This window comes from Tubulanus polymorphus, chromosome 7, assembly GCF_964204645.1.
Source record: "Tubulanus polymorphus chromosome 7, tnTubPoly1.2, whole genome shotgun sequence".
In the NCBI taxonomy this organism is placed as follows: Eukaryota; Metazoa; Nemertea; class Palaeonemertea; order Tubulaniformes; family Tubulanidae; genus Tubulanus; species Tubulanus polymorphus.
The window spans coordinates 17,971,576-17,997,705 of NC_134031.1; the positions used below are offsets into that span (position 1 = coordinate 17,971,576).

The following is a 26,130-nucleotide window of genomic DNA, read 5'->3' on the forward strand; positions in this document are numbered from 1 at the left end:
CCCTGATGAAACTAACTCAAATAAAAGACTGACGTTGACAAATCGGTTTGAAAGGCTGCCTGCAGCTGAATGCAAACTGACTTCACTTATCAAAAGAATCTCCATCTTTGCCAATCGAAGACCTAGGTTGTTAATATTTATGGTTGGTCTTTGCAAGTCGGAACCAGTCAATGAATTCATTTACGATAATTTTTGGCAGGAATGGCAGTAAACCGGTTAGATCTGGAATGGTTATTCTTGAACCGGAATAGAAACAAGGGAACATGGCAACTTGCTACCGGTTACATAAACACGGTCCTGCTACAATGTATTGGTTTTACGCACTTAGAACCACGGATCAGCGTAGGTTTTCCCCGTTCGCATTATAATCGATACGCGGTAAGAGTTATTGCGAGGCCTACATGAAACTCTGCTGGTCTACGCAGTGATGTAATCAATATAGGTTTCCCCCGATTGCGTACGCGGTACTCGGGTTTCTCCGTCAAACAGGTTCCACTATCACGAGAAAGAGGACATTTTAGTTGGGCGCGTCATCCGCTGGTGGACAGCAAGACGATCACTCTCGAAATGAGGTGAGTATATAAATCACTGTAGTAGCTGAATTATCAATAGTTTGAATACCAGTCATTGTTACCAGGTTACGGGTTCCCTACAACTGTTTGAGAAACAACGGCTAGGTACTAGACTAAATTATCAAGACATAGCCTTAGCAGAATACCCATCTTCGACCGGTATGGAAGGGGCATGGTGCAGCCGCCAAAAACGCCGGGAGATTACATCAACGTAAGGTTGGGGTTTTAGGGGATTCCTAGGGAGTCCATCTTGACGTGCTAAAAATGAGAGAGCTGACCTCGCATCAAAATTTTGAGCCTTCCCCGCTTGGCTGTATTTATTCTGACGTGTTTAGCAGTTTAGGTCAACACATGGAGGGCCCTGACTACGGGCCTTTCCGAGGGGCAGCCCACTTCTATTTCAAGAATTTTCACCGCGAAAAGCACTTCGAACCCAATTGAAAAAGGACATCTTGAATATATAGGCTATTTTTTCAGTGCCTTGAGAACGCGGGATTACTATTCATTTTGCCAGAAATGAAAATGGTAGCCAAATTTCGAAAAAATCTTGACCCGAATTTTTTGTTACTAACTTTTTGATTGGCACTTTGAAAACTGACGGGCCTGCCTATCAGATAGCCCGTTTAATTTTAGCGCGGGGTTTTTTCATTTATAGTTTTTCGCGAAATTTGCTTCAGCGGCAATCTGATTGACGCTGCACTGGCTTTTGTGCGGCAAACAATGTGCTTGTACCCGGCGATGTCAGGGTTTCGCGCCGAGGCTGTAGTGAATCTATCAGGTTCGAATCCCTGCAGTGTAAGCGTGTCGAATGATAAAATCATTTTCTAGCACCCCCACTTCATCCCATCTCAAATCTAACTGGAATTGTGAATGCACTAAAATTGATATTAGATATTCTCACAAATATTATTAACTTCACTATCATAAATCATCTTCATAAAAATTTAGTTCTCTCAAAAAATTGAAACGTTACTTTTTCTGTCAATCAAAAATAATTGTCTCGGTTAAAGCGAAACCGAGTAAGAAAATGTTTAGCACTATAAAACATGAAATATATGAGTATTGCACGGGTAATTTACAGAATTGTTACAGTAACAAAAGATCAGTACCAGATTTTGATTTTTTCAGCAAAACAGGAAATCTATATTTATATAACATTACATTATATTATATTATAGAAAATCTGTTTTTACTGATTTACATATTCTACGTACTAACAAAAGAATTAACCTTTGAAAATTTGCATTTATGCTATGCCTTCGATACAGCCTTAGTTAAAATGTCAACTGATCTGTGGAGTAGTTAACATTTCCTGTAATTGATAAATTCCTGATAACCTTTTATTTCAGCCTGGCTGTAAAATATCATCGCCAGTATATCTACACGATAACATAAAAATTCTACTTAGTCGAATCAGGGAAGTGTCACTGTTATTGGACGAATATACCACACATAATATCACGTTTTATGCGGTGTAGCCTACAGAATATACAAAAACAACCACTCGCCAAAAATAAATGGCTTTAATTACTCTAATTTGTCACGTGTTGCTGGTTTCGTAAATATATGAGCAATCATGACGTTCGTTTGGTGGTACATGATTTCTGTTTAACCTTTATTCAGTCTGATTACTCCGAGCCATTTACACAACCAGTAACACGCAGAGCGCGGTATGAGCGCGCGCGTCGACATGTAGAAACGACCGTAAGAATTCCGTTAATGATAAATGGGAAAATGTTCTTTAAAAAACCCGATGAAAACATATGAGCCCTTAATTATGCATAAGAACTGTCGGTAGATCTATTCTTTTGATCCACAACAAGAAATGATAACAATTTTCCTGGCCCTCACCCTGTCCTAAAAAGTGGATGGTTGGCGGTGCTAAGCTGGTGTCAACCAGGTAGCGAATTATCACAGGCACAAAGATTCCCTCGGTGAAGATACAAAGTGAAGAAAAGTGTCCTTATTCATTTGATTGATCGATTGATCGATTGATTGATTAGGTGTAGACCTTACAAAAACCTGCTGAACAAACAGGAACTTCGATTTTAGTTGGATATAGTCGAATTAGTTTATAACATACGTAAACGTATCATAATAATTTTTTTTTAAAGTAAATTATATTGAGAGAAAGACACACTGTAGATACATTTGTGTAGAAATTCGTTAACGAAATATAGACTGAAAGGTCGCATGGAGGGTAGGTGCGGCAGACAGTAGTCTGTCATGTTGTGTATATTTTCAGAAATCAATGATAAATGGTTCTTGAACAAAATACGAATAAAATGTCTGCAAAGCGAGATAAGCCGTTGTTCGAGGTTTTCGTCAGGGGGTTACCACCAGGTGTTCTAGAAGCACAACTTCAAGATTTCCTTAGGAATTCAGGCGGCGTGAGGGTAACTTTGAAATACGATTTACAAAATTTGTTCTCGTAAATTTCCAGTGCGAGAGCGTATGGGATGACACAGATAAAAGTGTTTTTAACCAAAAGTGTTTGTTTTCAGACTCTTTCGATACAAATACCGAAATATCAGATGGGCGGAAATAAAGGTTTCGGTTTTATTCGATTCGGGGACCAGAACTCATTTGAAACAGTTATTGCTCTGAATGGGAAGGTAAGATATTGATGAGTCTAGCTTTATAGACATGTTTTGCGTTTTAAGATGTAATCGGTTTGTTCGTTCTTTTTTTTTAATTCAGAAATTCTTTGGCAGGCCATTGTTATTTAAAGAGTCCAATAAAGGTATTCATAATTCCATAAGTTATAATCGAATTATTGTTTTTCATTTTAATCAGACGAGTCGAATGTTCTATAAATCAAATTCGATAGAACATTAATTAAGGAAATTGATTTGACAGGTGAAATTCCAGAAAGAAATTGCTCGATAAGTTTTGAAATAATTATGCGATATTTTTTGCCCGTTTCAATTTTAAATCTTTTTACAGTATGCCAAAAAACAATTTAAAATCTATTTTTGGAAACAAAGCTTCTGTTTGTTCTAATGCAGCTAAACGTTCGCAACCAGTGAAGCAAAGTCGCATGATTCATGAAAACGCCATACAGAGAATAGAGCATGGAGCGAGAAGAAATAAACAAAGAAATTTACGGTAATAAGTGATAATTACATTCTCAGCGAATACCGGTACGCTCTATATATTTTCTATGTTATTTTTCGTTTTTTCATATGTGAATATGTACATTTTTGCTTTCGCCAGGTTACTACGTAAGATCGATAAATTGCTGCATCCTTTGCTTGATGAGATGACTGCACCAGAAATCTTCGTCTATTTGAAAGATAATCTGCCTTCATTAAAGGCCCTGATGGATGACAAGTTTATTTCTTCGGAAACGTTTGAAGTTCTCATTAAAGCTATACAATCAATTTGTGGTCAAAGCGAGGATTTGCCTATTTTACACGCTATTATCAACTCTACTATTTACAATCCAGCTGGCACAATAGATAAATATTGTAATGATTGTAAGAAATTAGGACGCCTCGGTGATTTTCAAATCGGTACATTTCTGAATGTATTAAAATTGTCCAATGAAATTCTCAAGAGGCTTCCCAATCAGGCGCATCTTCGAATTATGTTCGTCATAAAAGGACTTGAGATCGCATTTGAGAAGATAGAAATGCAGAACACATATGTGCTAGGAGAACTCGAACAATTGCAACAACTACATGATACCACAATTGTGAGGGTACTTCGACAAGAAGCACGTGATGAAGGGGCAGCGGAGAATGTTGATATATTACTTGGGTCTATACTACCTAAAGTTGAAGACCTTCGTATGAAACCACTGATTGATGAAAACATAGTTAATGGCTGTTACAAATCAACAACGCATTACCTTAGTACTCAATTTCAGCTGTTACGTGAGGATTTTATTCGCCCAATTCGTTCTGGAGTACAGCAGTATCTAGCCAGCTTCAGTGATAAAAAGAAAATTACTCGCCTCCAAGATGCCTTCATTTACCATGGTGTCAGGTTTGTTGAGACAGATTCGTTTGAAAAGACTCGTCTGCAGTTTGACTCGAGAAATCTACAGAGAGTTCGATGGCAGAATTGTAAACGGTTTATCTATGGTTCGCTTGTTTGTTTATCAGCCGATCGATTTGAATCGATGATTATTGCTACTGTGATGGATCGTGACCCAACAGAGTTGGCTCAAGGATACGTAGATGTGAAAATAATATCTGCGGTTTCATCATTGCCATTAAACTATGAAGAGAAACGTTATGTCCTCATCGAGGGACAGTCTTACTTCGAAGCATACCGTCATAATCTAAAACGACTTCAGTCTTTGAAAAGAGATTTTGATGCAGGCGTTGAGCTTCCATTCCGTGACTATTTTGTGAGTCCAAAGACTGTCACCGTCGCGCCACCTAAGTATCTGTCGATAAGGAAATCAGAGTCTATTGACAGTGTCACTGGCGAACCTCTTCTTGATGATATATTTTCTGATATAAATATGCATTGCTTAAGGTCTGATGACACAGAGATGCGATTGAAAGAATTTTTGGATTTTTCTAATTGGCCATCAGAGGAAAATTCATTTTTGGATACATCACAATTGGAAGCGTTACACCACGCATTAACACATGAGGTTGCAATTATCCAAGGTCCTCCAGGAACTGGCAAGACCTATCTCGGTCTAAAAGTAGTAGAATTCCTTCTTGACAATGAATCGGTCTGGGTAACCAAGGAGAAGAAGATATCGCTAGAGAATCCAAAAATGGCAACAAAATCTAGAACAAAACAGTTTCAAGATAAAATCATGGTTGTCTGTTATACTAACCATGCGCTAGACCAGTTCCTTTCAGAGATATTGACGCTCTCTGAAATTAGATCAAAAGTGGTGGTTAGAATTGGGGGCAGATGCAAAGATGAAAAGTTGTTAAGCATAACACTCAAAAGTCATCGAAGAAATCATTATGGAAATAATGATAGAGATCTGTCAAAGATTGATAAAGGTTTGAGAGATGTGCAGGCAGAATCACAATACCTAAAATCACTGTTGAAAAATGTCGACGTGTTTAACATTACTGTGGGTGATTTGATGCAACAAGTAGTTGCTGGACATAGACAACAATTTCTTGTTCCACGGTGCACCATTCAAGAAACAATTATTTATTGGATCTTGGATAAAGATATGGCTGTAGTCAACGCAAAGTTGAATGTGCAGAACGATGGTGAAGTGATTATTGAAGATATCCCAGATGAAGATATCCCATATGAAGAAAATATCCCAGATGAAGATATCCCATATGTAGAAGTTATCCCAGACATTACAGATAAAGATATTGACAATGAACCGAAAGAAACGATGGAAATAGATGAACGGTCAACTGATGATGAATCCATTGACGTCGTGGAAGAAGCGCAATTGATAGCCGATGAAAGGTTTATATATGATGATATACATAACGAGATATACGATAATCAGAATATTAAGAATGATATAAGCCACTATGATAAAGAGCTATGGCGAAAGGAGATATATGATGCTCAGAATATTCAGAGTGATATAAGCCATTATTATGAAGAGTTATTGCGAGATGCTAGGGCGCTAGCGAATACTTTTTGGCCAGCGAAAGATTTACTAAAAGAGCTCAATACGTTAGGATTACGGATCAAGGAGCAAAAACTGATAAATGCTGTCAATGATGGAAGCCCAAGGATGAACATGAACATTTGGTCTTTGAATATGGATGAACGTCTATCATTGTATTTGTCATGGTATAAGGCAACACGATCCATCTGGCAAACCAAATTGGACTCGCTCGAGGTTATGGGTCTGTCGTTGCAAGACGAAAGGGAAAAAGCATATTCAGCTATGGACGAGTCTATTCTACAAAATGCACATATCATTGCTATGACGACAACTGGTGCATCAAAATTCAGTCATCTGATAGAAGCAGTTTGTCCAAAGATCGTCATCGTAGAGGAAAGTGCTGAAGTGTTGGAAGCGCACATCGTCACGTCACTAACAGTCGGTTGTGAACACCTAATACTAATTGGTGACCATAAACAACTGCGACCAAAACCAACAGATTTCGAATTAGCTCGCGATTATAACCTCGATATATCGTTCTTCGAGAGGCTTCAGAAGAATGGCCAACCTATTAAAACTCTTCAATTACAGCATAGAATGCGTCCTGAAATCTCTCGTTTACTAGTACCACATATATATGAATCACTGATCGATCACGATTCTGTGAAAGATTTCGATGATATAAAAGGTTTTGACACAAATATGTTCTTCTTGAACCACAGTGAAAGTGAAAAAGCCGAAGTCGAAGGACGTAGTCATAGTAACGTTTTCGAAGCAGAAATGGTAAAAGCCTTGAGCAAATATATTCTAATGCAGGGTTATCGACCAGACCAGATAACCATTCTAACGCCATACGTTGGTCAGATGTTTGCCTTAAAGAACATTTTGCCACCAAGGGAATTTGAAGGTATTCGAATTACTCCCATCGACAACTTCCAAGGCGAAGAAAATGATATCATAATTTTCAGTTTTGTGCGAAGCAACAAAATGGAGAATATAGGATTTCTGAATACGCAGAACAGAATATGTGTTGCATTAAGTAGAGCTAAAAAGGGCTTCTATTGCTTGGGAAACTTTAGACTCTACGCAAAGAAATGTCGAGTTTGGAGAGATATTCTTGCGGATCTCGAAGCAGCTGGAAAGATTGGAAGTCATTTGACGTTAATTTGTCAAAATCACCCAAATACAAAAACACGTGTGACGACACCAGAGGATTTTGATAAATGTCCATTTGGCGGCTGCCAAGAACGCTGTTCTACGATGACATGTGGCCATAAATGTCCATTTATTTGCCATATAGGCGATCATGTGGACGAGTTTCGATGTAGAGAAAAATGTCTACGTAGTTGTGAAGCTGGCCATACTTGTAAAAAACTGTGTTTTGAAGAATGCTCTCCATGCCCAGAAGATTGCACTAAAGAAATAGAATGTGGCCATATATGTCAACGAAGATGTGGAGATGTTTGCACAACCCGCTGTATGATGGTATGTTCCAAAAGTCTACCTTGTTCCCATCAGTGTAAGGAGTTGTGCTATAAGCCTTGTAAATGTTCTGAGCCATGCGAGAAGGATTTAAAATGTGGTCATAGATGTGACAGACATTGCAGTGCTCCTTGTACGCCGCGTTGTACACGTCCATGTTTAAAGAGTCTACCATGCTCTCACCAGTGTAAGAAGTTGTGCTATGAGCCGTGTGAATGCTTTGAACCATGCGAGAAGCATTTAGAATGTGGTCATAGATGTGACAGACATTGCAGTGCTCCTTGTACGCCTCGTTGTACACGTCCATGTTTAAAGAGTCTACCTTGTTCTCACCAGTGTAAGAAGTTGTGCTATGAGCCGTGTGAATGTTTTGAACCATGTGAGAAGGATTTAGAATGCGGTCATGAATGTCGTAATCGTTGCAGTGTTCCTTGCACGACTCAATGCCGGATGCCATGTTCCAAGACTTTACTATGTGGACATCAGTGTACGAAATCGTGTTACGCTGCATGTGGCGAATGCTTGAAAGTCATTACAGTTGAACTAGAATGTAGCCATACTTTGGAAAAGGTTTGCCACAAAGAAGCAACACAGGCTGATTGTGAGGCGTTTATAAAAACAACATTGTCTTGTTCTCATGAGATGCGTGTAAAATGTTGCCAATTGCTCGATAAGGCATCTATCAAGTGCGATGAAATTGTTCCAAAAGCATTACCTTGCGATCATCAAATGCAGGGGAAATGTGGTGAATCAACTGAACGCATAGATTGTCAAGTGAAAGTGAAATACGAATTGCAGTGCCGTCATGACAAATATATAGAATGTTGGCGTTATACGAAATATGAAAATCAAACTAATGACCTTCATGGAGCCGACTTATACTGCAGTGTGATTTGTAAAAGAAAACTATTATGTGGCCATGAAATTATGGCTGAATGTTCACAAGATTTAACGAAACAATCACATTGCGAAAGAACGTGCGAGGCCAGTTGTTGGCACACAAGATGCCGGAAAAAGTGCAATGAGCGATGCTGGGTTTGTCGTCGTCCTTGCGGTTGGGAATGCAGTCATCAAAGATGCTCTAAAGCCTGCTTTGAAGTATGCGACAGGAAGCCCTGCGACGAACCGTGTAATCAGAAGACTATATGCGGACATGACTGTATGGGTTACTGCGGTGAACCTTGTCCGTTGATGTGCGACAAATGCGGAACAGCAGCTGACCCACCCAGTGAAAGAGATCGCTACGTGTCACTGTATCCTTGTGGTCACAGTTTCCTCAGGTCAGTCATTGACCAGCATATGAAAATCAAGCATCGAGGTGGAATGAAAGTTGTGAATGTCCGTTGCTGTCCGTTTTCCAAATGCAGGAAACCTATTCTGTTTTGTCCGCGATATAGTCATGTAATCAAGGATTATTTCCATGCAAAATACTTCCTCCTTGGGAATGTACTCGACGGTGATTGGTTATGCTGCAAAAAATGTGGTAAGACATATTGAACAGTGCTTATTAATAATAACTATACCATCTAGGTGAGGTTTCTACCATAGCAGTCGTGACCATGATTCTTTCATCTTTATTTCTGATGCATCGGCACGTCGTTGGGTCCATCGACATTTCATAGAAAATTGTTCATGTTTTACAGGTTTTTACATGGTTTCCGATCTTCAAGATCCTAAATGCGACCGTTGCGAGGGAGGATCACGCAGAAAGCAACCAAGACCGCTGAAGATTAGTAAGTAGACATGATAAGATTATTATATATCTTATAATAATTCTATCTCTATATATATATAATATAATTTCTTTCAGCACGCAACGAAAATCCACCCCGTGGCCGTGGACGTGGACGTGGCCGTGGACGTGGCCGTGGACGTGGCCGTGGACGTGGCCGGGGATACGGGGGATACGCGAGGAACCCATTTCTCCGCTAGTCGCTAGTACATAGATACATGTTGATGAATTTGTGAACATCTTTAAGTAGATACAATGCAATTTTGCTCGTTCGAGTGATGCTATTAACTTATCTATCTAATTTTTAAATCAGTAATTCCATATGAGGCTGAATGTTGCCAAATTGATAATCGTGTTTTGCTTTACGGCTGGTTGCTAAAGGCCCGAACACACTATGCGATTTTATTCGCACCAGCGTTTCCATAGTGTGTTCGGGCCGTTAGGAAATAATACAAGGAAAAAAGCCAGCTTTGTACACCTGTACTTTGAAAATGTAATACAGTAAAACTTGCGATCGTTTTGGACAAAGAAAAATCTTACGACTTTGAATAAGTTAAATTTCCACCCTTTTTGCCGAAAACTACCACTTGAGAATTAATTTCTTGAACATCTACAAGGAATGATTTAAAAACCTGAAATATTTCGGGTTTATTTTTCTATTCTCAAACATTAACCACAACTAAACTGTCATTTTTCATGTTAGTTTTTTCTTGACGTCGTAACAACCTGTATAATAATGTTCATATACGTAGATGACTTCTATGCACTAAAGGGTTCTGTCTGGAGTTGATGTGCACTACGTCATCAATATCATTGGCGTCTCAAATTAACAATAATAATTGTGAATTTCGGCATTTTGTTTATTTCAAGTTTTATTACCTTGTCTACATCCTCAGTATATATTGATTGGTAGCTGGTTAATTCAATTCAATCGTTGATACATAGATGTATATTCAAATTCAAAATAACTTGATTGATGTTTGATATCATATTATTATATGAAATAATTATGACATCAAGCAATATTATGTGTGTTAGTAGTATTTAGAGGTTTTAGTAGTTCCCTTCGCAGACTTCAGTTGGTAGGCATGGAAACATATTGTTAAACTTTCAAATCATGGAGTCTATTTTCTCTCATGGACCCCTTTCAATAAAGACTTTTTGGATATCCTTCAATACAGTTTCAAATGGATTAAAAAACGATGTTTAAGGTCGACTGCCAGTCCTTTCTGGTCCTACTAAGACCTTACTACCAAAAATGAGCGAGCTAGGCCACCCGGAATGCTCTCCAGGTTGAAATAGACATTAGTAATGTTAATTCCTTGATTGTATTCTCCATATAGTTGCGACGATTGAGATCGATAGGCAACCGTGTTAGAACAAGTTAACGACAGCTGTTTGGTGTAATGACCACTCTACCCCAGTTTATGTAGAATACTATGCCTTAATGAATTCATTTCCGAAAAACGCCTCAAATTAAATTCGTACAGATTTCACCCTTGGACTGAATAGAATACTACTCGCATTATAAGATAACAATAACCAGTGGTGATTGTTTCAAGTAGTTTGCTAAACATCTCGCACAAACCTATAAATGACGCACGGGTCGACCAGTTACGATACATCAAAAAACGTGTTTTCCTTAAAAACATTGTCAATTTGGAATTTAATATTTGTATCCAGATATTTCAGATATATATCGCAGTGTACAAGCAGGAAAAAAAATTGTCTATATGCGACTAATTTTTGCTTTTGTGTTAGAATTAGTTGCTATATCCGGGAATAAAATGTAAATGAAAATGCAAGCTGTGTCCTGATATGTATTCATAATGCAGCTATACGTATTTAGAAATTTCATATAGAATAGTGGCTGGCTGGAGTCTTCAATCGATCGCGACGTCAATTACAAATGCATATTGATTTACATTAAAGGTGAGATAATTCTATCTAACAAACACCGTATACGCATACAAAATACCGAGCATAAAATCATAAAAGCTTGGTAGCATTTTTTACTCGTATAACATCATATTATGCACTAGTCGATCGCCGCAGCTTCGGCATCGAAGAAATTTTGTCGCAGAAATCGTAGAGTACCGTGTATACATACAGCCATCAAGACACTCGTATACACATGTTCATGACCGACATTTTAATTTTATGATCGTACCAGATGGTCTAAGTTGGCTAGCTTGACAAATAGAACGCACACCTGAAAAGCAACACGAGTATTCCTGAAAAAAGTACCACAGGGAAATCAACTACAAAGTAGGCCCTACTACTAAATCAATACAATGCAAACTTTACAATATAGATTTAATGTTCAGTTGATTTACTGTACGTAGATCCAGTATTACAACTGGATGCAGTTGTCTTGGTCTATGTTTTTGACACCGTAAAAGCCGTTACGATAATGTTTATTACAAAACTATTATTTGTTGTACATATAAGGGGTTCTGTGTGACTCGATGCGCACAACGTCATCAATATTGACAGTTCAAAATAACAATTACTATTGTGAATTTGTCTTTTATTATTATGTGATCAAATATATTTCGTGACTCATACTTTTTGATAAATTTTTATATCTTTTTGATAATGAATTTTAAGTGTATGCCATCAATATGCCATCAATATTTGGCTAGCCTGGTTATATTGGTTTCTGGTCAATACAATTTTCAAATTCAAAATCACTTTATTGATCCTTAATAACAGATTACATTATCCATTGCTGATGATATTAGGCAATATGTGTCACCTTTCTTCAATAAACTTTCAAAATAGTTTTCGAGTTAAATAAGCAATTAAAAAGGAAATCGACCAATCACGCTAGAGCTAATCCGAAATTAGCCAACCTACGACACGCGTATTGCAATTGTCTTTGAAAAGACCACTTCGCGAATTAAGAATCGTTATCAATTAACAACATACATAAATCATCATTAAACTCACGAAAATATGTCCGTTTATTTGTATAAAGGTTATTTATTCGTGCCATAGGTTGACTGGGCTTGACATGGTAAATAACATTGATCCATATAATATATTAATCTAATCGTAATTCACTGGAATTGAAATTTAGCTGTCTGGAATTGATTGAAAATCGTCCGCAGAACCAGAAAAAGTATATTTCAAAGACTGATTAATTATTGTAGTTTGGTCAAATAAAATGTTTGGTATTACGATGTGTATAGTATATTTACAAGGGATGGATCTATGTTTACTGAAACAAGTTAACCAAAATCATGACAGAGACTCAACTGTCTAAAATGGAAGCAGAGACTCACGAAAGACTAGCGTTTAGGAATTTTTGTGGGATATATTGCATTTCAGAAAGTAGGCTGGTTGGGATATATAATATAAAGTATTGTTTCCTTTCCGTGGAAAATTAGTCATTATACTTTCCCTACATAGTATCTATATCAGTCAGCTGATTTCATGAATAACCTCTTTTTTTTCTATTGATAAAACGAGCAAACATCGTTTATTTGACGAGCTTTTACTTGCGATAATTAAATCTAGAACTCATTTTCTGGCAATGTAATAAATTCGCCCTTTTTTACGTCGCCTATTTCCTGCCATTGTCGTTAAGCACGATCCCCAAACACCGGCAAATATACGTGTATAGTCGATTTATATTCACATTTAGATTTTTCTCTGGCTATGACCAATTGACTTTGCTAATCAACTTATACTTCGTAATATATGGCGATCGCTGCAGTATCGGACAAAGCCTTCGTAGAAAATTTAGCTTAAAAGCTAATGAATTGAATTCAAATTTGCAAAATTCCAATAATCGACATATTATCATGAGAAGTCGGAAAACTAGGCCCACTGCGTCGCTGATTTCAACGTTGCATGCTAACGAAACTACAATCAAATTTTTTCAGTATTGTATTGTACTTCGTATTTACTTTCCGGGACCTTGGGTATTTAAAACAATGTGTATTTTAGAATTTGCGCAAGATAGCGTAACATAGAACAACGTGCTGTCAATATTATTTTTCGATTTATGAATGATAAAGGTTGAAGCCTTGAAATATTTAAAAACTTATAGCATGAATTTTGTTCTCTTTGAGCATACCCTTCCGAACGTCACATCACTGACTCCTGGATAATCTTTCGATTGAAAAATGATATTTTCTCTATATTCGATCTGTTTGTGTTTTATACGTTACGAAGCTTTTTCTCGGTGCAAATTTTACGACTGTGTACACCGCCCCCACTTTTAATCGGGTTTATCACTATCATAGAACGCCCAAAAACCAACTGATGACGAACAGTGTTTGAAAAAAAGATATGTGTGGTGGTTTAACCGACGCGTTTTAATTGCCCCTGAAGACTGATAACAGGGTCAGGTGACTTGACGCGTTTGGATATAAATCCAGATTACCTCAGGTCCCCACTCGCAGTTTGTTGGAGAACAGCGAATAGAATATACGATCGACAATAGGTGCTTCTGCTGAAATTCCGAGCTCTCAAGGTGAAATACTTTTTATCTATTTCATTTCAAACATTATCTATATATTATTGGGCATGTAAATTTGAGGTATTTTGAAGGTACATTTGGGAAGTAAGAACGAGTTTGCTTTTAAGCAAATTAGTGAGTTATTACCAATCAATTCTAAAGCATTTCGTCTTGATTCTCCGAAAATGTGTCCGTTTTTCAGTTTTGTATTTCATTTACTATAATTCTATTCCACCTCCGCTTCAAGACGTTTTTGTGGGTTGAGACTTTTCAACTCGATTGCACTTGAAAAATCTTAACGACAGAACTTTATTCGGTCAGAAATCATATACGACAAGGGAAATCTGTGTTAATTCATTTATTGCACTAATTTATATTTCGGTATAGTTCATAGAATTATCTTATCCTCGATCGTCGGATATGAATCGATATAACGTTGAACACTGACTGTCGTTACTTTTCGATTTGAGTATCGTATGGGGATGAGCTTGAATTCACCGCAATGGTAGAAAGCGTTTGTAAATTTACTCTTTGACACCCAAACCACGGGCCTCGAGTGCAAAGCAAACTCGTCAGAAGTTTTTTTCGCTCACTTTTCGTAACCTATAAAAATAAAACTTCCTTCGTCGCGATCGTTTACTTGACCCCGATGAGAAAACAGCCTCCGCCCAAATGAATCGTGTCTATGCCCTTATGCCCTTGAAACATTTCAATCAACTTCAAATTGTTTTCATGGTAATTTCTACCTATTTCTGCACTGTTTACTGTACTTTAATGACCATAATACCCTGAAGAGTCTTATCTTCAATATCTCTGCTGTCAACCTGGATAATTATGCAGTAATATACTTCTATAATGACATAAGCACTAGGGAACTGTAACGCATTCTACTGGTCACACCTGTGCTCACAAATTACAACATTTTTCTTCAATTTTAATTCGTTGTTTCATTAGTGATTTTAACTCAATGCATCGACATTAATTCCTTCATTTTCAGATATGAATGGGCTTTTTGTACTACTTTGAATACATGCAAATGAATTAATTAACATTTGCATCCATATTTCCATTCATCTACAACGTTAAAAATCTAACGGCTAAAAAAAACTTTTCCATAATGCGACAGAGTTTGTTATCATTGTACATAATCTAAATCAGATTTCGACCGAAGATGTGTAGCTCTTTTGGATTCAGGTTAAAGAATATCTGTCATTAGAACTCGCTTTAACGTCCCTGGTGCGCCCGTAAATGTCACCGAAAGGTCACAGAGACTTTAACAAAGTTATGACGCGTCACTCGCATGCTATGTACAGCATCTGGGCAGAATTATTGATGCGTTTCGCCATTGACGACGACATCGACAGTAGTTAGGCGTACACTCGGCTGTGCTGTCGTTGTGTATCTTCGCGCGTCTTTTGTTCCCAACTGCAAATTCTCGTCCTGCACAAATTTTACAAATTCTCGGATAATTTTCGGATTATCGATAGTGTAATATTTTCTACCTCAGTTTTAATACCGTTTTTGCTATTCCTGTCGCTTTAAATCAGGTAAGATATTACTATATATTCGTGTTGCGTATTTCATGAAAATATCATTTTCTATTCACAGTCTCTGTGATCTGTAATATTTACGGGCACGCAGCGTTCGTCGATGGTTCTTTACAGTTGAAAGTAATTCTATCCAATTTCGTTGCAACCAACGAATTCTATAGTATTATTTCGGTTTGAATGCTTGTAACACTATAATGGGAACAAAAAACGGCAACATCAATCATGTAATTTTCTAATTTTCTAAATCATTTTAAAAACAAGCAGGTCGGATGACTAATGATATTGAAAATGATTTATACAGTTTAATACAAATGTTTCTGTTTGGAGAGAATCCAAAATGAATGCAAATGAATAACAAACAGATACAGTCGGCATTATAACTATACCCTGGACACAATACCCGCGAATGCATCCATGAATAATTCGATACATATATACATGCTGTGAGATGGACAGTGGTCAAGAATCGATTGTTCATCCTGATTTGACGTCGAGTTCAGTCGATTAAGGAGTGCTCTCATGGCCTACGATGGGCCTCGAATTTCACCCAGTCTATAGATTAGATTTCATGCGTCGTGATTTTTTCTCAGTGTTAGAACAATAAAACCGAAAAATGAAGCAAACAAAGTGTTTTGTCAACTTCCATGCTATTTATCTACTCACCTTCCTTTCTTTATACCTGATACACTCAAATATGGTGGAATCAGCAAATCAAATAATTTCTCCTCTCCTGTGTCTGCTGGATCCACTATTATTGAACTGCAATGATAATCAGTTTCCATAGAAACTCTTTCATAGCTTTCCCCGCACATTCTACATATTCTATTACAACATATACATATACATATATACATATATATATATATATATATATATATATATATATATATATATATATATATATATATATATATATATATATATGTCTGCAGAAATTTAGGAAATTTCAATTGAAAGATCAAATACGGATATAATTAGAAACTAAATTGAACATTGGTCGTGTACCTGATAAACCGACAAGTATGCGTTTCAGATATATATTATTGCGTTGATTATTGATATAATTTATGTGTCTATAACATTTAATGCGTGATAAAGTCATTGTCCTATTATGTAATCATATATGTCGAGGAAAATTTTTTATGGTTGTAAGTTAGACTTTCGAAAAAAGGATATAAAACATGCGAACGACCAGAATCTATAGGAAATTTCGAATCCATTCATTTCATCTATTGCATTTTCCCTCGTTATAGCTTGGACTCGTTTTATCCCGTTTATAGTTAGCTTATTACTGTAGCGATACTTCGATTATAGTTAGAAAAGTGATAATGTCATTGATAACGCTTCGGACGATGAGATCATTCGGGTAAATAAAGAGTCACCACATTATGAGAAACGTCAATTGAATATTCCCCACACATCTTTCAGAAGTGCGCGCGCAAATACCACCGGTATCTGTGGTCGAATCTTTGATAAGAATTGAAAGTTTTAGGTCGGAACTTAATTCTAATTTCATTTTCGCTAAGGTTGTCGGTCTTAGTTCAACGAAACACTTTCTATAACATCTGAAAACGCTTAAAAACATAAATGAATAATATTTGACATATAACACGGGATTGATGTCATCTATTACTTTTTCAGATTTAATCAAAATGCCCGACAAAAAATTCATCGATGAGATGGTTAACGCCCATAACGAGTATCGTAAACGGCACCAGGTGGGCCCGATCAAACATAACAAAAAATTGTCGGATATCGCTCAGAAATGGGCGGATCATTTGGCGTCGAAGAACACGTTAGGACACAGCGACTGTAAAATGTCGGATGGAACACGAATGGGGGAAAACATCGCGATGAAGGGTTCGTCAAATCCTACCTCTTATACCGGTGAGTTATCTTTGTCAATTTGATGCGATAAGTCGTTGTCAAATTATTTTCGACCAACATCGAGCCGTTGTATCTCATATTCACATTTCTCAGGTCAAGATGCTACGGATCAATGGTACAGCGAAGTATCAATGTATGACTTCAAAGTCGGTGGATCAATGAATGCTGGTAATTTCTCGAGCTTTGGCCAATTTATTATTTCATTTTTCGAAAGAGAGTTAATCGTCACGTTTTCGTTCTCTTGTCGTTAGGGCATTTCTCACAGGTTGTGTGGAAATCGAGTACCGAAATCGGCGTCGGAAAAGCTACGTCGAAAGACGGCAAAAAGGTTTTCGTCGTGGCTAATTACCTCGAAGCTGGGAATATGATGGGCAAATACAAAGAAAACGTTTTTCCAACGAAAGACGGAAAATTCGAGCTTCCAAAAAAGAAAGGTAAGTAGAAAGGAGCTTTCAGTAGATGCCGGTCAACACAGTTAAGGGGAAAAGCATAATTTCACCAAATCAAATCACTAAAGCGCTATGTAATATTCAAAAGTTGACCAAATCAGCTCAGTCTATCGATTCGATTGCAGAACCAGAACCGATGAAGCTCGAAACAAAGAAATTCGGCGGTTTGAGCCTGGGCGACAAAGGTTCCGCGAAGGGAGACAGTAAAAGTTTCAGCAAAAGCGTCCAACGAGAAACGATTACTCGCACCGGCCCAGACGGCAAACGTACCAAGGTCATTCGAGAAACGTACACGTACAGCGACGGTAGCAAGGAAACGATTGAACGCACAGAAACCTCCGATGTAAGGAAATAATCATTGTCGTGTGTGTTACCTGGACTGGTTCCCGATTTTACAGAACCGCGGATACCAGTCTATTTGTCGTCTGTTTCGTATTGTTGTCCTTTGGTGGCTGTTTTCGATTCCAAGCGTATTTAGTGCTTTGACAATTCAAAAAGACCTGCTTTTACTCTTTTACTCTTTATAAATAGCGCACACGATGTTTTCAAACTTCGATGGTGGCGGAAATATCAAATATAATCTATACCCAAAGCAAGACAACCGTCCTAGAATCGGAAAAACAAATTACTGAATTTACCAACCTCGAGACATTCCCCTGAAATATAAAACCAAAGCGCTATTTTGCATATTAAAAGTATCTGTTCCCACAGCTTTCGATGTTAATAAATGTTGTATTGTATAGAAAGCTTTAAATGTCCGATCAAGGATGTAAAAAATCCATACATTTTTTATTGTTAATATTTATAATGTTACATTTATACGTATTTATATTTTATCATTCAATGATTCCTTGTCATATGTACGATGTGTTTCATCAGCATTGCGTAAGACGGATATCAACCCGGTTAAAAACATTTATACCTTCCTAAGCTAAGCAAGTAAAACCTCAAACCTATAAACTCCTTGGTGAAAGTAGCCCGATATCTACGAATAGATCATTCTGAAGTAAAACACTACGGACCAAGAATAAATTGTGTTTAGATATTAGAGAATACTCCATTGTCTGTGATCCAAATTCATAATCAATCGAAAAGGAATCAAAACCAATCTCAGGTTAAATCATTGTATTTATTCATTTATTTATTTATCGAAGTGATATATTACTGCCTGAGTCACCCGAACGTATTGCATGCGAGATATTTTATTCAAGAGGAAATATAATGATATTTATTACGATTAGTCTTTTGGCCTTACTTTCATTTGCAAATGAACAGACGCAAAAGGATTTGCTTTCTGCCGTAAGCGTCGGAATATGTCTGACAATCGTCTCTTTTTATTATGTCGCTTGATTCGCTTGTTTTGCTTGCTGAATGTTAGGTAGATTATTAAACGGTGCCACGCTCTCATGATTCCCATACCGTCATCCTTACCTGCATATTCAATTTCCCAGGGTCGGTTTCAAGAATACTGTTTTTCTGTTTAACCGAGGGTTATCATGATAACCCACAGGCGCCTAAAGTTAGAGCCAATCAGGTTTAATTTATTCAGACGGTCCTTTTTTAGGTTATCATTACCAACTTCACTGATAAAACGTGTTTTTCTAGCGAGACATCGAAATATGTACAACCTTTTTTAAAAGCTAGCACATTATTGGAAATTATGTATCACGGTCTAAAAAGAACGTTATATAATTCGTCGGTGCCTTTCTTTTTACATTTTTCTGTGAATAGGTATCCGATAAGATAAAATCCGATCAGAAATCCAAGGATAGCAGCAGCAGCAGCAGCAGTAGCAGTAGTAGCAGCAGTTCGGAGGATGAGGATGAGGTAAGTACGAAAAGACAAACAAATCAAAACGAAGCAAACTCGCAAATAGCAGACGATATCATAAAATATTCAAACCCAAAATTCACAAAAAAACCTAATTTCATAATGAAATCATAATTTTCTATCATCCAGAAATTCAAATGCCAAAATTTTCAATGAACTATCATATCACACATCTCAAATATCATTACTCTAGTTTACAAAAGTTCTCAGATTGAAATTCAGATATTCCGGACGTACTTATGTATGTTCATCAAGTCCAACTGATAACGAATTAAAAGTTTTTTCACCCAACCGCATAAAAAGAACAATATGTCTCATTGCTCGACCAAATTCACGATCCTGTTGCACGACGCATCGTGGAGAAACGAACCGGGGTTCGTTCGAACTCGCGCGAGGGATTTTTTTGCGCTAATGTATATCCTCCGAAAAGTCAGAGGCATCGCGAGGCATCTGCTTTGAATTGCTGGCGAGTTCGGGATGAAAGTCGATGATTTCGATACCTGGCGTAAAACAAATAAACCGAAACGACCGGAAAATGATCCGCTGCACCAGAAAATGGTGAAAAGTCGGCAATTTCCACCGGCCGTTAATATTTGTAGATACAATTTTCGATAATACTTCTCACAATGCGAGGATGTAATGCTCAACGCGTAACAAATATGAAATGCGGAATGAGAAAATGATGTAATCTTTACGGACGTCTCGGGCTCTAGAAAACATGAACACGCGTGTTTCAGAAAGATAACCATAGCGCATTAAGAAAACATCAAAAACATCATATTCTGAAATGTTCCCGTGTTAAAATAGCGATAGAATTGCCTATAACATTGTTTTCTTTTGATGAGTTACCCGAGGACCACACTGATTCTATACTGTGTTTGTATCATACGGCGCATGCCTTCAATTCTCGTCGGATAAACAGGTAAACATAAACTCCCAGTTTCTAAAGTTTCGAGTTGGTTACTGGTGCAGGTATTTGCCAACACAATGCTTCCTTAATCACAAGGAATTAATTGCTGCGCTTTGGAATTCGTTTGTGTAGAAATCTTCAGTTAATGAATTATATATACCCGAATCATTCGGTTCGTTATATCATAATTTGATAGGATATTAACAAGGATGTAATCCAAGAAGGGGAAACGATATAAGAGCGGAGATAAAAACCAGGTTTTATCACAACCTCGGAGAAGTTTTTGTCAGAGATGATACGAAGATGCCGATGCTATAGGGTATATAATACAAGATTTTTACGTTTTTGACGTAAAGCGGCAAGGCAGAAGTTACCGGTAATAATATCTGATACGCAAAAACCTCGACAATAAACAGAACGGCGTAAAATACAACAAATAAAACGCGTACTAAAATCTCCGGTACCTCACAATATTAGCGATTCGGGAGTTATTACTATGGTTTAAGAGAAGTTGGGTTCTTCTGTCGTTAATCTTCTGGAAGGAAGGATAGAAAAATACTGCGGCCGCAAAGTTCAGTCCGCTTGTGCGGGCCGTGTAAAAACTGCGAACGCGTCGCATCAGTGCGCGTGTCATTATTTAGGTGTTGAAATTCCGTCGCAAAAGTTTCATTTTCGAAAGAAAAAACGAAGAGATACGAAAATACGAGTTTTATTCTAATATCGATAAAGGAAAACTTGACTGCACTTTCCTAAATTCAACCATGGATTATCAACTGCTTGGTGTAGGTTTGGCGGCCATGCCATTCATGGTAGGTAAATCTTCAGCACAATCATTTGGTGTAAAAAAGAATCGAAACCAGAATTGGATTTTACGGAAACAAAGCAGGAATGATAAAAGATAACGATTTTTGAAAAATTATCTTAACTCGAAACAGCATGGGAAAATTGATGATCCAATTTTCTGTTTGATCTGTGAGACGCATCATTCTTATGCCGAACTCTGTGCTCATACTTCCTTTCCGCAAATTTGGGCTCTCTTAAGCTGTAAGAATTAAGTTAAAAAACAGGAAAAGTGATGGGTGATTTGGTTGTTTGAAAATATATTCAGCTAGTGATCCGAAACGTCTATCTGCGGAAAACAAATCGTATAAGAATGAAAAAAGTTCGTGATTATTATCTAGGTTTTTTCTTTAGCTGTATTGATAAAGTTTCAAAACAGGATCAATTGGACAATTTGGTTCTTTGAAAAATATTCAGCCAGTAATCCTTAGCAAATCCTAGAATGAAAAAAAAGTTCGTGATTCACTGGTTTTCCGCTACGCTGTTCTGTAGTATAGATATCTCTTGTCTATGAGAAATAATCCGCAGTATAACACATAGACACACAGCTGCGCGTCGTCTATAACGCCATCAAAACCGGCTTGGATTTTACAAAATATCACACAATCGAGTAAAGGTCCACAATGGGTAATTGTTGCGGAAGTAAAAAGGCAAGTTTGAACTTTAGTTTACGAGGCTTCCGTGTTTTTCTTTAGCAACGACGAGAAAAAGAATGTAGAGTAGAGGCGTGCATTCCGACCATAATATTTTCATATACAATTCTGTCTAATGACAATTCAATTTCTATCTTTTAAACACTTTGTGGAATTCGCTGTTCAATTTCGAGTCTCATTTTTGTTGAATTGTGAACAGAGCTCATCGTGTCCATCATATCAATGAAATATACATGCTACGATGTAACGACTTGTAGGGGATGGGAATTTCATTGTTTTTGATATCACAATTTTCTGGCGATTTTCTGTGTTTTATGAGTTGAATAATTCCGATGTACATAGGTATATATATATATATATATAAACGGCTTTATTTGTGTTAAGTCTATCGATAGAAACTCAGCTGATTAAAAAGGTTCATATAAAGTACACATATAGGCAACGAGGACAATACGACAGCTGTTTCGTTGGATCAAATACCCCTCACATGCCTGGATCTGGCTCGATTTATCTTTTTACCCACGTATTGAATATTATATAAACATATTACAAAATATAGAAATAGCATTAAAATGTTCTCAAATGCGTTGTTGGGATAAGCATATTCGTAACGAGCTTAAAATAAGATTGAAAACGATGAATATAAGTCAAATAGACATGCATATATTCATTTGAATCATTCATTTGAATCATTCATTTGATTCCTACTGTCAAATACAACTGGACCATTGCGGGCTCGCAATCTGATGAAGACATGTCCGACTACAATTTTCTACAGATTAAGCTAGATTAGTTTAATTAGCCCGTTTTCTGGTTACGTCACTTTTATGTTTACGTCTAACGCTTGTGGGGGAAAAATGTAGAACTAAAATAAATCGACGATCATCCGCTCTAGACTACAACGATGAGCCGGAGACTGGAGCAGATCCGGTTGAGCTGGAAAACATTTTAGTTCATTTTCAGTATAAAAATAATGCGTAATTTTTCTCCTTTCAGGACACCACCATCAAAGATAAAGACTTGAAAAAGTTCATCAAAGAAGCAGTTCACGCCCACAATAAACACAGAAAACAGCACAACGCCCCGCCTATCAAACACAGCAAACAACTGAGTAAAATCGCCCAGCAGTGGGCCAACCATCTGGCGAGCACGGGCACTTTCCAGCACAGTAGCAACGAATTAAAAGGCGAAAAACTGGGTGAAAACATCGCTAATAAATGGAGCAGTCGTGGAGCTGAGTACACAGGTACTTTTACGTATATAAACTGCAACACTACGTGCATTAGGTGCGATTTTATAGTCTGGAGATCAGAAACAGGTTCTACTGTGTGGTGGTCGGGTTTAAACCCAAATCGTTTATTACGAAGTCGCCGCCGGAAAACATGCTTTTATGGCTTCCAAAGTCTCATCCATAGAAGCTAGATCGTCATATATCTTTTACTAGAGAATATAGTTGATTTCTAACTTATGATGAGTTTTTATCATCCTGCCTTTTATTGCACGCGATCATTGTGTGTCAAAATGATGAACCGAACCTTTTGTTATGAGACATGTATACTAAATCCCACCGTTCACTCCGTTGAGTCAGGTAAAAAGAATTCAAATCAGGGAATCTGATATAAGTGGCTGTATTAGTCAGCTTCCCGTCTGAAAATACCAGACTGAATAAATCTCGATGGTTAGTTTTCATGCCTGGAGGTATTAATTTGATTACTTTGGTAGAGACACACGGTGCATTTATTGCTGGGTTTCGATATCATTTATACTACACTGCATTGCGTATTCCGAGAATTCATCTCAAATTTATATACAGGCTATATATCAGAGAGGTAAGACAGAGAATACCTGTACTTTTAAGTCTGGACAGGTGAATGTTGTTACTAGATCGAAAGGTTACTGAAGCATAGATGATTTCATCACACGTCGTGTAATTTTCGAACCTTTCTCGAAATCAAGTATGAACTATATGTAATGGGCTGTTAATAAGGTGAATGTTTCCACAAGCATCACCTGCAATCGGCTAAACAGTTTACTGATAAAAGTAAACTAATACAAATATCTAAACTTATCATCTAAAAATACCCCGTAAGTGATATGCAATAGGCGTATAAAGAGGAAGAAAACTCGGCTAAGAAAAAAATTACGCAACAAAAGCGGAAATATTTCGCTGAGATGTCTGTCTGATGTAAACTAGAACTAGCTGAAAAACACTAATATATGGTTAACGTATATTCATAGATCTCAGAAGAGACATTTTTATCGTATGCATTTCGCAAACCACAAAATGTGAGTTATGCTGCATCCGAAATGACCTCATAGCAATGATCGATAATTCCAAATTCATAAGAAAGTTCAACAACGTATGAATCAGTCAGATGTTATTTAAGCCCAGATCATTTACTCGATACATTGCACATCGGCATTGGAACTGAATAGAAACCACGTAACCGCTTACGTTCCTGACAGTAAGACAAATATATGTATCCAATGTTAACTTCTACTACGTAAATATACATTTGTTTTATTTACCATCTAACATCAACGTCGAGTGCGGTGAATCAACTGTTTATAATATATATATATATATATTACCTAAAATATGATAATGAAAATAATTTTGGTGTACGGTACTCAGAACAGATTCAGCAACGGTTATTCTGACTCGTTACAGGTCAAGAAGTGGTTGATCAGTGGTACAGCGAAGAACCTCGATACGATTATAGTGGAACCTCCAGAACTCTAAGCGCCGGTAAGAATGCGTATTCTCATTGCTTTCTTTTGGAAATGAATCGAAATTTCCCCTTTAATTGACAAAAGCTTCTTGCGTTGCCAAACACTCAAAATCTAGTACCCGGTACCGAAATTCTTCCCCGCGATATAGCCTCAAATTCACAAACCTGCTTCTTGTTGTCTTTTACATTAGAATACGTTTTACAAATGGTTTGTATTTATCTTTTCGCAGGTCACTTCACGCAGGTCGTGTGGTGCGGCAGTAAAGAAGTTGGTCTAGGTAAAGCTAAGGCTAAGGACGGAAAGGTCATCGTCGTGGCCAATTACAAGCCGGCCGGTAACGTTATCGGCCGCTTCAAGGAAAACGTTAAAGAGAAGAAATAAACTAATTTTCCACATAAATAAATAACATTTCGATCGCTCGATGCTGAGGAGAGATGACGATGAACGCTACAATATGTACAAAATAGCTATGGAGTTATTCGGTTAATATTTATATGCTTATAAAACTTTCGCAAATGATGAGGATTCGATGCTGTAGACGCAAAAACGACATGAGTATCACCTCTACCGTTCCGAATATATAAATATATATATATATGATTAAGATCATCATTGACATAATTAGGATTTGATACGCAGAAACCCGCCCGACCATTGATCGTTTTTGAAATCGCAGGGAAATTAAATTCACTGAAAATATATCACTATGCATAACGTTCAGAAGTTCGAATATTGCTCAAAACGTAGTTAAGAAACGATAATTATTCTTACGCTTAATTTCTTTTCACAAAGAATCGGGTTAAGGTTTAGCAGGAAATTCCCAATCGATGCTACCATCATTTTACGTTTTAGTATTATCTCGACATTCAAAAGTCAGTAATTGTGTTCTTTGTAAATAATGCTTTTATATTCAGAAGATCATCACCGACAGTGAATGAAGTGGACACTTTTCCTGGAACAAGTTTTTTTAACGTATATTTACTTTTTTCCAACGAAAAATAAAGTGTCATCAAATTACAGTAATGATCATGTAGGCCGACGTAAAAATATTGAGTTGTCTAATTTCTGTTATAAGCTCGTCCATATCTGCATGAGTAATAAATTGTATTCTTTATGTCCATTATCAGTGTCTTCAAAATAAAAGTTGTATATGAATATATATACATATATACCACTTGTCTCATAAAATAACATTTCTTTTGTTGGTTCGGGTCTCTGAACATTCTCATTACCTAGGGCCATCTCTGGGTATCTGAATACTTCAGGGTTTGTTTTAACCCAAATGAGTAATTCAAATAATATAATTCAAATCAAATAACTACATGTAGTGGACTTCGCTAAAAATTTACCGTTACGTTAGTTACGATTTCGTACAATAGTCTGTCAGAACATCGTTCACTATTTTCCAATTCGAGTGCCTCAAAGTTAAAACTGTCAAGATTTACTACGTGGCAGCCAAGAAAATCA

At 37.1% G+C, this 26,130-nt stretch overlaps 1 protein-coding gene across 4 annotated transcripts; it reads left to right on the top strand.

The window, feature by feature from the left end:
• The first annotated feature begins 383 nt into the window (after positions 1–383).
• Positions 384–25,833, top strand: LOC141909074 (uncharacterized). Of its 4 annotated transcripts, XM_074799422.1 has the most exons (10): positions 421–572; positions 13,597–13,826; positions 17,003–17,248; positions 17,342–17,416; positions 17,500–17,682; positions 17,823–18,040; positions 19,429–19,524; positions 22,927–23,176; positions 24,602–24,679; positions 24,893–25,833. In XM_074799422.1, the coding sequence occupies exons 3-10, from the start codon at positions 17,014–17,016 to the stop codon at positions 25,042–25,044; spliced, it is 1,287 nt and encodes a 428-aa protein (XP_074655523.1). In that variant the 5' UTR covers positions 421–572; positions 13,597–13,826; positions 17,003–17,013; the 3' UTR covers positions 25,045–25,833. The 4 variants fall into 4 exon arrangements, 3 of the variants coding, with proteins under 3 accessions (XP_074655525.1, XP_074655523.1, XP_074655524.1); XR_012619671.1 differs by lacking the exons at positions 17,003–17,248; positions 17,342–17,416; positions 17,500–17,682; ... (3 more) ...; positions 24,602–24,679; positions 24,893–25,833 and adding exons at positions 2,818–2,968; positions 3,077–3,187; positions 3,273–3,315; ... (2 more) ...; positions 9,255–9,344; positions 9,422–11,275 and having other exon boundaries at positions 384–572; positions 13,597–13,720; XM_074799424.1 differs by lacking the exon at positions 13,597–13,826 and having other exon boundaries at positions 406–572.
• Positions 25,834–26,130: the final 297 nt, after the last annotated feature.